The sequence below is a fragment of the Harmonia axyridis genome, chromosome 6 (genome assembly GCF_914767665.1).
Source record: "Harmonia axyridis chromosome 6, icHarAxyr1.1, whole genome shotgun sequence".
NCBI classification, from domain to species: Eukaryota; Metazoa; Arthropoda; class Insecta; order Coleoptera; family Coccinellidae; genus Harmonia; species Harmonia axyridis.
In genome coordinates, this window is record NC_059506.1 from 25,506,390 (window position 1) to 25,518,797 (window position 12,408).

Genomic DNA, 12,408 nt, shown 5'->3' on the forward strand with positions numbered 1-12,408 from the left:
ATTAAATCTGGCAGGTCTTCCCTCCGATCCAAAAAAAATTTTTTTGATGATCATTTTCTTAACGTGAAAGATGTAGTTGAAGTGATTCATTGCTATCATTCACTGTTTTTCTATTAACAAATGAGAGATGAGGCAAAATTAAGTTTTGGTAAGATAATTCAAAGTTGAAGAGCGAAGGTTTTATTTTCGAAAAATAAATAATACCACGATTCTTTTTCGCATCTAGAGGAACATCTCTAATCTTTCGAAAAAGCATTCACCCATTCTACGTAAAAAAAATTCAAGTCTGAAGTGGAGACACAGGAGACGCATAATATCGAAACATCTGGTTCTTGGGTTGCTTACCGCATCCTTGGGGACGACAAAGCTATATACAAGTAAATATGAGGTCTTCAAGGGTGCAATTGTCACATGAATAAACGTCCGAGCACTCAAAAGCAACTGACTCCACGTGAATAATTTCCTCATTTTTTCTTATGGAAATTCTGCATGAATTTCCTATGGTTCTGATGACGCTATTAACATGATATTTTGCAGCTCAATGACGGATTTACCGATTTACCAGCATGCTGATAAATTCAATTGAGATTGAGCATATTAATTTTTTTTAATCTGATTTATTGATGAAAATATTGTACGCATACAATGTACGAATTTCGACATTAGATATAAATTTAAAAAATACACAAAATTTCAAGATCTACATGAAAAATTGGTAAACAATTTGTAAAATATACTAAGGAATAAGATTCCTTACGATGATAATATAATTAATGATTTTGCGAATTCAAAGTCTCGCTAAAAGATATAATACTTTTATAATACAACTCAAATTGTAATACTGACAGATAATTTAGAAAGGATATTTATTGTATTGCTTTTAAATTATAAATGTAAGAAAATATATTTCAAAAAAAGATTACCAGAATATGTATTTCTGTTTGTAAAAGCGGTTCAATAAAAATTGTACATTGTAAAAAAAATCAAAATATTCAACATTGGTAACAGCTGTGAATTATTTTAGGTACCCTTTCCTAGAGAGATATTAATACCTATACCCACATATGTTCTAATTTTTCAACAATCATTGTACATTTTCACATATCGTACTAAAGTGAAGAGTGACATATGCTTCCATATTGCTTCCAGTTTTCTTGATTTTCGTAAAATCATACATTTTGTTTCATTTCCTTCAATTTCGTAGTGGAATTGAATTCATACAATTATTAAAAAATTAATTAATTAAAAAAAAAAACAGAACATTCAATCAATCTGCTTCTGGAGTGTGAGTACTGCCACAAGATCTATTCCATCGAGTTCATCCACAAAAGGGTAAGACTTTTCATTGTTAATGATAATTTCATTTATCCATTTGTCGTGTTCGAATTTCCCCTATTTTGCATTTAACAAAGATACGTTGCACTAATTTTCATATCGACCTCAAAAGCATGTAAACTTCTATTATGTTTTGTTAACTTTAAATTCTCCCCAACAATGCTCACCAGAATATTCTATTTATTCGAACTTTACTTCATGAATGTATTCAAGGAAATTATTTAGTAGGTACTATTTGCAAATGAAATGGTCAACATGAATCGTAGGTTCAACATGTTGCTAGAAATGTATAGAGCTTTTTCAATTGTTTACTTAACTTTTAGTAGTAGAATCCACTACTCTTGTCATTTGTCTTTGATAGTAATTCAATTTTTTTTTAATAAAATTTTATAATAAACTATTTCACTCCCTCAAGAGCGTGAAAAAAATGAGTATTTTACTCCCCCGGGTGAAAAAGCATATCCACATTCACAGTATTATTGTAACCACGGATAATCCTTGAGAAAGATGTTAGTGAATTATTTGCTTTATAACCTATATGGTAGTATGATACATTCAACTCACTGAAAGTTGATTTCACTTTTATCACAAGATTTCTCTAAGATATCATCTCCAAATTTGTCAATTTTGCTGACCTAAAAAAAATATTTCAACAACCCTACTCATACATCTATTTTTTCAAACACTTACCACAAATCGATTATGAGGCCCGAAGTCAAAACCGCTTCTTCAATATTGTTGATGAAATATTCAGGAATTTATATAAACTCATCTTTTGATATGTTTCTGATTTTTGGAAGGGAATTTAAATTATTTAAAAAACCAATCCAAAGAAATAAGAACGTTTTATCCGTTATTAAATACTTTTTTTGAAATCAATTGGCAAATTTTTCTAACTTCAATCTATCAGCTTATTTTACCCATTTAAAAATTTGTTTCTTTACAGATAGCGCCACCTACCATAAGAATTGAGGAAAAGCTGATTGTATGAGAAAAAAGAAGATTTGCACTTCAATTCTATACAATAATTTTTGAAACCATAAACTCAAATTTTTACCATGGTCCATTTATTCCATAGACCTAATATATATAATATAATATAATATGGATATTAGGTCTATGATTTATTCAAATCCCAGTATAATATTATAGAAAGGAACTAACGTTATAAATAAATTAAATTAAACTTAATATGTTCTTCTTAGCTGAATTGGAAAATACAGTGCGTATTCCTCCTGAACTATTCCATCTGGATTTACGGGAGGCTGTTGAAGAAGAATTAAATAAAGTATTAGCTAATAAAGTAAGTTTTGAAGTAGGTTATATGCTATAATTATTTAGTTCCACCAAAGAGTATTTTTTCGCTCAAAATGTTATTATCTTCTGGATGTTATATTCAAGGCTGATTTTTGAGTGACTGATTACTTTGATCTTTCAGGTTCTCATAACCGCTGGTCTCGGAATTGCTCTCCATGATATTACAGACATTGGAGAAAGCTTCATTAAACCAGGGGAAGGATCGACTTACACAAAAGTTAAATTTCGATATATTATGTTCAGGCCTTCAGTGGAAGAAATAATAACAGGAAAAATAAAGAGTGTTAGTCGTGAGGGAATCCATGGTAAGAAATATATCAAAATATTGGTAGCAATGTTGATTAGCAGTAAAATTTAGATATAAGATTCTGAGAGGTCTCACGGAGGCCTAAGAAAATTGGAGTAAAAACAATAAACATTTTTTTTGTTACAGTAACGCTTGGTTTTTTTGATGAAATATTCATACCACCGAAATATATACCCCATCCATCAAGATATTCTGAGGATGATCAAGCATGGATTTGGGAATATGTAACTGGTGATGGAAAAAAGCATGATCTTTACATAGAATCAGATGATGACATAAGATTCAGGGTTATAAAAGAAAAATTCTTAGATATGACTCCTGGGCTCAATGGAGAAGTTCCTGAAATTAGTGATACAGAAAACCTCAAAGCCTCCTATTCAATAAAGGTAAGTTCAGATATTTCTTATTAACATGGTTATACTTATTTAAAATAAGTCTTATCATCCTATTCTGGATGAGTTTTGTTCATTAGTCGAAAAAGCATATGGTTATTTGCTGCATATATCATACAGGGTAGTTCAAACGTAGCAGTATATAGTTTCATGGTAAAAAAAAGATGGTGCTCAGGAAAGGCAGAAAACAATAATTAAATATGGGCTAAGGCTCCTTGTTTCTGATATACATGGTGATTAATTTCAACAAAATTTTGATTAAGTATTACTCCCGAACTGTTCAACGTATTGTTTCCAAAATTGCCAGTTATTCTCATATCAGGTCATCAAACTCTTTATATGAACCTTACCACAAAAGTACAGACCGGGACTTAGATATTTTAAATTTTGCTTTAGTAGTTTTGTTTTGTTTGTTTTTTAACATCTTATTCTTCATAAATTTATCCTTCGAATAGTATTATCTACTGGAACAGCACTCAAATTATTATTATTTTTTCCTTAAAAAGTAAGTAACTCTCCACATTTTTGAGTGCCATTACTGCCCTTAATATTGGGATGAACTTTCCTGAAATCGAAATAATCTGTCAAGAGTATCAGTTGCTCGTGGATCACCATAAAAGCTCTAGATTATATATGATTGTATTTATGCAGAGCTGTAATATCTCCTTTAAGTATAATACGAGAGAAAAAATGAACTAAACCTTTTTTTTCAGGCAAGTATAAATGAACAAGCTTTGGGTTTATTAGACTGGTGGTCTGATTAGTACTAAAATATGGCAGTGGATAAATTTGAATTATTTTTTTATAAACTTATATGTTATTGTATATATATTGAATAAAATAAGAGTAAAATTAGAACTGTGTTTATTTCTTTCATCTCTTCAAAAAAATATTAGGTCAAATAAAATTTCAAAAAATTTTTATAGTAGCAAATATACCTACATTCTCAAACGTCCTTTTTTATGACAGCATTGATCTGAAACCAAATGTCCAAATGTATGTGATAAATTTTTCATCTAGCACTTCTGGCTGACGAATAGTGAAACTATGGTTTTTGAAATATGACTTTGAGTGGTGTTTCGAAAAGAAAGAAGTGTCAGAGATAGTGTTCTATTAAAGTTAGAGAAAGCATGGGTTGAAAATAAAATGAATACTTGACTTATTTCTTGAAAGAGGTTCAACCTTTGAAGAACTTGCTGTTTGTTTCAGGTAATTGTAAATTTTAAAGGAGTCATTTGATATAATTAATATCAAAAATATTATTTCATTCACATATACAAAACCTTGTGGAGGATATTAAAAGGTGAAATAAAAATATTGATATTAATAAAATTAAATATGTATACCTAGTTTGAGTCTTGATGTTTTAGTTCTGCCGATTATACTAAATTCAAGTTTGATTCGTGCTTGTTCAAGCTTTGGCAAATTTTTTGTAATACTTGACATGCTCAAAAAGAAGAGGTCCATATCAACCAAATCTACCAAACATTTTGATCCATGAGATAGACTTCTTTCCTTATATTTTTCATCCATGAGAGTTGCACTTTTCTTTAAAATATCAACTGATTGATTTTGACCTAACGATGGTTTTTCACATATATTTCATTGAGGCAATTCCACATTTAAGTCCATATGAACAGTTTCAGTCTACTGAAGTTGTATTTCAAAATTCCCAAATGTAGTGTCATCATTTTTCTCTGGGTCTATACTAATTTTGTTGGATTGGGGAGTTTCCAAGTCAAACATTTCATTTGGAGTTTCACTCAAATTGATGTGAGCTTTATAATACAGAAAAATTAATATAGTAATAATATAATCAGGTACTCCGCTATCTGTCTGCTATTGTAGACTGAATTTTTAGATTTAGAAATATTTTGAAACTCACTTTCTGGTCTCAAGGATTGGTAATAAAAATAGCATCTGTTTTTCGAATTTTCAATTAACTTTGTTTTTGGACACTCTTCTTTTCGTGGTGAGTGATATATTTCTTGCATTCATGAAACACCTTCTTAACTTGTTCTAAGTATCTTTAGCGGCAGGCCCTTTTGAAATATACTTTTACGATAAATTAAAAAAAAATCTTATTCGGTATTTCTTATGGCATTATTTATTGGAGTTAGTGATCAACATGATTCAAGGAATTTTTTCCAAATTATCTTTTATATGAGGTTTGTTATTGATACGTTCATCCTGAAATTCTATGTGAAAATCCAAGCGATTATTTTCCAAAAACAAACTAAATTTCAATCTAGTCGGATCTGTTCTAATGAAAATAATGTTCAAGTTTGATTTCCGATCGGAAAAACGTATTTCAGTCCATCCTGAACAATTTTTGTTTCTTTTCTGTCGGTCTGTGTGTCCGCACATCTTTATAAGAGTTCAAATTTGAACAAAAATTATGTGTAGAATGAAGTACTGACTTTTTGGGAACGAATGACAAAGAAGCATAATGCCCCAATCATTAGCAGTTTTTTTTATCGATATTTTCATTAAATTTGGTTCTGACAGGAAGTTACAATTTTGGCGAGTCTGTCTCGAGCCAAATTTAATGTGCGCCCTCTCCTGGGGGTTTAGTGTTTCGTCCCGAGATCGTTGATGGACTCATCAGTTAGGAATTCCAACGATCTCTGCCTAAGGCACACCCTCCCGCACCATGGTGGAGAGAGGACTCTGCTGCAACGCGTCGAGTGTCGACCCCTAAAAATTTATCCGCCATCTATTGAGCAGACGGAGTCACTACAATCTCAACACAAAATTTTGGACGAAGATTGAAACAGAGTTTTTTAGGTGTGTTTCCGGGGTGGCAATGTATTAATAGAATAACATAAAAGTAATTCTCCATTGATTACTTGACATTTGAACCACCTTTGCTATTTCATCCCAAGCTTTTTGTCGGACGTTAATATCTCGATAATCCACTATTTCAATTAGGTTTTCTTCTTACATTTTGAACCATAAGATAATATGAAATGAAATGATATCGGTGGTACCACGACTCTTTTCGCATTTAGAGGAACATCTCTAATCTTCCGAAAAAGCATTCACCCATTCCACGTAAAAAAAATTCAAGTCTGAAGTGGAGACACAGGAGACGCATAATATCGTAACATCTGGTTCTTGGGTTGCTTACCGCATCCTTGGGGACGACAAAGCTATATATAAGTAAATATGAGGTCTTCAAGGGTGCAATTGTCACATGAATAAACGTCCGAGCACTCAAAAGCAACTGACTCCACGTGAATAATTTCCTCATTTTTTCTTATGGAAATTCTGCATGAATTTCCTATGGTTCTGATGACGCTATTAACATGATATTTTGCAGCTCAATGACGGATTTACCAGCATGCTGATAAATTTAATTGAGATTGAGCTTATTAATTTTTTTTATTCTGATTTATTGATGAAAATATTGTACGCATACAATGTACGAATTTCGACATTAGAGATAAATTTAAAAAATACACAAAATTTCAAGATCTACATGAAAATTGGTAAACAATTTGTAAAATATACTAGGGAATAAGATTTCTTACGATGATAATATAATCAATGATTTTGCGAATTCAAAGTCTCGCTAAAAGATATTATAATACTTTTATATTACAACTCAAATTGTAATACTGACAGATAATTTAGAAAGGATATTTATTGTATTGCCTTTAAACTGTGAGTGTAAGAAAATATATTTCAAAAATATATTACCAGAATATATATTTCTGTTTGTAAAAGCGGTTCAATAAAAATTGTACATTGTAAAAAAATCAAAATATTCAAGGTGGCTCATTTGAGCTGAAAAATTGATTTTTGGCAAAAACGGTTCATCAAATTAGGTTTTTCATAAACCTTTGTAAAGAGGCTTCCAAAATCTTTCAAAGTATCGCTCAACCCCTCTTCCCTTTTCAATTCTGAGGGGTTGAAGCGCCCCCTCTTAGGGGTTGCTCATTCAAGCCTCAAATATATGTCAAAAGATGTCCCCCAAACAAAATCATTCGACGTGTTTTGGGAAATTTTTTCAATCACTATTGACTATGGGATAAAAAATAAATGGGGTGGCTCGTCTGAGATGGAACTCCCTGTATACCTATATGTATATGTGTCCTTCATTTCATTTAAAATTTTTGCTTATATTTTAAATATAAATTTTTCGCTTTTCAATTCAACCCAATATTCATGGATTAAACATTGGTAATAGCTGTGAATTATGTTAGATACCCTCTCCTCGAGAGATATTAATACCTATACCTACATATGGTCTCATTTTTCAACAATCAGTGTGCATTTTTACTTATCGTACTAAAGTAAAGAGACGTATACTTCCATATTGCTTCCAATTACGAATTTCATTTTCAGTTTTCTTGATTTTCGTGAAATCATACATTTTGTTTCATTTCCTTCAATTTCGGAGTGGAATTTAATTCATACAGAACATCCAATCAATCTGCTTCTGGAGTGTGAGTACAGCCACAAGATGCATTCCATCGAGTTCATACACATAAGGGTGAGACATGCCATTGTTAATGTTAATTTCATTTATCCATTTCTCATATTCGGATTTCTCCTATTTTGCATTTAACAAAGATACGTTCCACTAATTTTCATATCGACCTCAAAAGCATGTAAACTTCTATAATGTTTTGTTAACTTTAAATTCTCCCCAACAATGCTCACCAGAATATTATATTTATTCGAACTTTACTTCATGAATGTATTCAGGGAAATTATTCAGTACCTACGTAATATTTATAAATGAAAGGGTTAACATGAATCGTAGGTTCAACATGTTGCTAGAAATGTATAGAAGAAATGTATACTCTTGTCATTTGTCTTTGATAGTAATTCAATTTTTTTTAATAAAATTTTATAATGAACTATTTCACTCCCTCAAGAGCGTGAAAAAAAATGAGTATTTTACTCCCTCGGGTGAAAAAGCATATCCACATTCACAGTATTATTGTAACCACGGATAATCCTAAAGGAAGATGTAAGTGAATTATTTGCTTTATAACCTTCATGGTAGTATGATACATTCAACTCACTGAAAGTTGATTTCACTTTTACCACAAGATTTCTCTAAGATATCATCTCCAAATTTGTTAATTTTGCTTTTGCTGACCTAAATCAAATATTTCAACAACCCTACGTCTGTTTTATCAAACACTTACCACAAATGGGTTATGAGGCTCGAAGTCAAAACCGCTTCTTCAATATTGTTGATGGAAATATGCAGGAATTTATATAAACTCATCTTCTGATATGTTTCTGCTTTTTGGAAGAGAATTTAAATTATTTAAAAAACCAATCCAAAGAAATAAGAACGTTTTATCCGTTATTAAATACTTTTTTTTAAATTAATTGCCAAATTTTTCTAACTTCAATCTATCAGCTTATTTTACCCATTTAAAAATTTGTTTCTTTACAGATAGCGCCACCTTCCATAAGAATTGAGGAAAAACTGATTAAATGAGAAAAAAGAAGATTTGCACTTCAATTCTATGCAATAATTTATGAAACCATAACCTCAAATTTTTACCATGGTCCATTTATCCAAATCCCGGTTACAGAAACAAACTAACGTTATAAATAAATTAAATTAAACTTAATATGTTCTTCTTAGCTGAATTGGAAAATACAGTGCGTATTCCTCCTGAACTATTTCATCTGGATTTACGGGAGGCTATTGAACAAGAATTGAATAAAGTATTAGCTAATAAAGTAAGTTTTGAAGTAGGTTATATGCTATAATTATTTAGTTCCACCAAACAGCATTTTTTCGCTCAAAATGCTATTATCTTCTGGATGTTATATTTAAGGCTGATTTTTGAGTGACTGATTACTTTGATCTTTCAGGTTCTCAACACCTCTGGTCTCGGAATTGCTCTCCATGGTATTACAGACATTGGAGAAAGCTTCATTAAACCAGGGGATGGATCCACTTACACAAAAGTAAAATTTCGATATATCATGTTCAGGCCTTCTGTGGAAGAAATAATAACAGGAAAAGTAAAGAGTGTTAGTCGTGAGGGAATCCATGGTAAGAAATATATCACAATATTGGTAGCAATGTTGATTAGCAGTAAAATTTAGATATAAGATTCTGAGAGGTCTCACGGAGGCCTAAGAAAATTGGAGTAAAAAACAATAAACATTTTTTTTTCGTTGCAGTAACGCTTGGTTTTTTCGATGAAATATTCATACCACCGAAATATATTCCCCATCCGTCAAGATATTCTGAGGATGATCAAGCGTGGATTTGGGAATATGTAACTGGTGATGGAGAAAAGCATGATCTTTACATAGATTCAGATGATGACATAAGATTCAGGGTTATAGAAGAAAAATTCTTAGATATGACTCCTGGGCTCAATGGAGAAGTTCCTGAAATTAGTGATACAGAAAACCTCAAATCTTCCTATTCAATAAAGGTAAGTTCAGATATTTCTTATTAACATGGTTATACTTATTTAAAATAAGTCTTATCATCCTATTCAATCAATCATCAACATCTGGATGAGTTTTGTTCATTAGTTGAAAAAGCATATGGTTATGTGCTGCATATATCATACAGGGTAGTTCACAAGTAACAGTACATAGTTTCATGGTAAAAAAAGATGGTGCCCAGGAAAGACAGAAAACAATAATTAAATATGGGCTAAGGCTCCTTGTTTCTGATATACATGGTGATTAATTTCAACAGAATTTTGATTAAGTATTACTCCCGAACTGTTCAACGTATTGTTTCCAAAATGCCAGTTATCCTCATCTCAGGTCATCAAACTCTTTATATGAACCATACCACAAAAGTACAGACTGGGACTTAGATATTTTAATTTTTGCTTTAGTAGTTTTGTTTTGTTTGTTTTTTAACATCTTATTCTCCATAAATTTATCCTTCGATTAGTATTATCTAGTGGAACAGCACTCAAATTATTATTTTTTTTCCTTAAAAAGTAAGTAACGCTCCACATTTTTGAGTGCCATTACTGCCCTTAATATTGGGATGAACTTTCCTGAAATCGAAATAATCTATCAAGAGTATCAGTTGCTCGTGGACCACCATGTAAAGGCTCTCCTATAAGCTCTAGATTATATTTGATTGTATTTATGCAGAGCTGTAATATCTCCTTTAAGTATAATACGAGAGAAAAAATAAACCAAACCTTTTTTTTTTCAGGCAAGTATAAATGAACAAGGTTTGGGAATATTAGACTGGTGGTCTGATTAGTACTAAAATATGGCAGTGGATAAATTTAAATTATTTTTGTATATTATTGTATATATATTGAATAAAATAAGAGTAAAATTAGAATTGTGTTTATTTCTTTCATCTCTTCAAAAAAATATTAGGTCAAATAAAATTTCAAAAAATTTTTATAGTAGCAAATATACCTACATTCTCAAACGTCCTTTTTTATGACAGCATTGATCTGAAACCAAATGTCCAAATGTATGTGATAAATTTTTCATCTAGCACTTCTGGCTGACGAATAGTGAAACTAGGGTTTTTGAAATATGACTGAGTGGTGTTTCGAAAAGAAAGAAGTGTCAGAGATAGTGTTCTATTAAAATTAGAGAAAGCATGAGTTGAAAATAAAATGAATACTGGACTTATTTCTTAAAAGAGGTTCAACCTTTGAAGAACTTGCTGTTTGTTTCAGGTAATTGTAAATTTCAAAGGAGTCATTTGATATAATTAATATCAAAAATATTATTTCATTCACATATACAAAACCTTGTAGAAGATATTAAAAGGTGAAATAAAAATATTGATATTAATAAAATTAAATATGTATACCTAGTTTGACTCTTGATGTTTCAGTTCTGCCGATAATACTAAATTCAATTTTCAATTCAAGTTTGATTCGTGCTTGTTCAAGCTTTGGCAAATTTTTTGTCATACTTGACATGCTCAAAAAGAAGAGGCCCATATCATCCAAATCTACCAAACATTTTGATCCATGAGATAGACTCCTTTCCTTATACTTTTCATCCATGAGAGTAGCACTTTTCTTTAAAATATCAACTGTGTGATTTTGACCTAACGATGGTTTTTCACATTTATTTCATTGAGGCAATTCCACATTTAAGTCCATATGAACAGTTTCAGTCTGCTGAGGTTGTACTTCAAAATTCCCAAATGTAGTGTCATCATTTTTCTCTGGGTCTATACTAATTTTGTTGGATTGGGGAGTTTCCAAGTCAAACATTTCATTTGGAGTTTCACTCAAATTGATGTGAGCTTTATAATACAGAAAAATTAATATAGTAATAATGTAATCAGGTACTCCGCTATTGTAGACTGAATTTTTAGATTTAGAAATATTTTGAAACTCACTTTCTGGTCTCAAGGATTGGTAATAAAAATAGCATCTGTTTTTCGAATTTTCAATTAACTTTGTTTTTGGCTACTCTTCTTTTCGTGGTGAGTGATATATTTCTTGCATTCATGAAACACCTTCTTAACTTGTTCCAAGTATCTTTAGCGGCAGGCCCTTTTGAAATATACTTTTACGATAAATTAAAAAAAAATCTTATTCGGTATTTCTTATGGCATTACTTATTGGAGTAAGTGATCAACGTGATTCAAGGAATTTTTTCCAAATTATCTTTTATATGAGGTTTGTTATTGATACGTTCATCCTGAAATTCTATGTGAAAATCCAAGCGATTTTTTCCAAAAACAAACTAAATTTCAATCTAGTCGGATCTGTTCTGATGAAAATAATGTTCAAGTTTTATTTCCGATCGAAAAAACGTTTCAGTCCATCCTGAACAATTTTTGTTTCTTTTCTGTCGGCCTGTGTGTCAGCACATCTTTATAAGAGTTCAAATTTGAACAAAAATTATGTGTAGAATGAAGAACTGACTTTTTGGGAACGAATGACAAGGAAGTATAATGCCCCAATCATTAGCAGTTTTTTGTCGATATTTTCATTAAATTTGGTTCTGACAGGAAGTTACAATATTTTGGCGAGTCTTTCTCGAGCCAAGTTTGTGTAGGTGCTCCCTCTCACAGGGGATTACGATGTGTCGTCCCGAGATCGTCGGTGGACAGGTGGA

At 31.1% G+C, this 12,408-nt stretch overlaps 2 protein-coding genes across 2 annotated transcripts; both read left to right on the forward strand.

The window, feature by feature from the left end:
• Window positions 1-1,073: 1,073 nt before the first annotated feature.
• LOC123682539 (DNA-directed RNA polymerase III subunit RPC8-like) lies at window positions 1,074-4,209 on the forward strand. The gene is made up of 5 exons (XM_045621187.1): window positions 1,074-1,332; window positions 2,282-2,638; window positions 2,774-2,957; window positions 3,086-3,345; window positions 4,065-4,209. Exons 2-5 carry the CDS (start codon window positions 2,528-2,530, stop codon window positions 4,113-4,115), a joined length of 606 nt encoding a protein of 201 aa, XP_045477143.1. The 5' UTR covers window positions 1,074-1,332; window positions 2,282-2,527; the 3' UTR covers window positions 4,116-4,209.
• Window positions 4,210-7,643: 3,434 nt separating this feature from the next.
• On the forward strand, window positions 7,644-10,654 carry LOC123682540 (DNA-directed RNA polymerase III subunit RPC8-like). The gene is made up of 5 exons (XM_045621188.1): window positions 7,644-7,849; window positions 8,771-9,063; window positions 9,199-9,382; window positions 9,514-9,773; window positions 10,523-10,654. The coding sequence occupies exons 2-5, from the start codon at window positions 8,953-8,955 to the stop codon at window positions 10,571-10,573; spliced, it is 606 nt and encodes a 201-aa protein (XP_045477144.1). The 5' UTR covers window positions 7,644-7,849; window positions 8,771-8,952; the 3' UTR covers window positions 10,574-10,654.
• Window positions 10,655-12,408: the final 1,754 nt, after the last annotated feature.

What these genes read in the sequence shown, in the direction of transcription:
- LOC123682539 (XM_045621187.1), top strand. Translation starts at nt 2,528, where the DNA reads ATGTTCTTCTTAGCTGAATTGGAAAATACAGTGCGTATTCCTCCTGAA. An exon ending in TAGTCGTGAGGGAATCCATG is followed by an intron (nt 2,958 to 3,085) that starts GTAAGAAATATA and finishes TTTTTGTTACAG; the next exon opens with TAACGCTTGGTTTTTTTGAT. An exon ending in AAGCCTCCTATTCAATAAAG is followed by an intron (nt 3,346 to 4,064) that starts GTAAGTTCAGAT and finishes CTTTTTTTTCAG; the next exon opens with GCAAGTATAAATGAACAAGC.
- LOC123682540 (XM_045621188.1), top strand. Translation starts at nt 8,953, where the DNA reads ATGTTCTTCTTAGCTGAATTGGAAAATACAGTGCGTATTCCTCCTGAA. An exon ending in ATAAAGTATTAGCTAATAAA is followed by an intron (nt 9,064 to 9,198) that starts GTAAGTTTTGAA and finishes TTGATCTTTCAG; the next exon opens with GTTCTCAACACCTCTGGTCT. An exon ending in AATCTTCCTATTCAATAAAG is followed by an intron (nt 9,774 to 10,522) that starts GTAAGTTCAGAT and finishes TTTTTTTTTCAG; the next exon opens with GCAAGTATAAATGAACAAGG.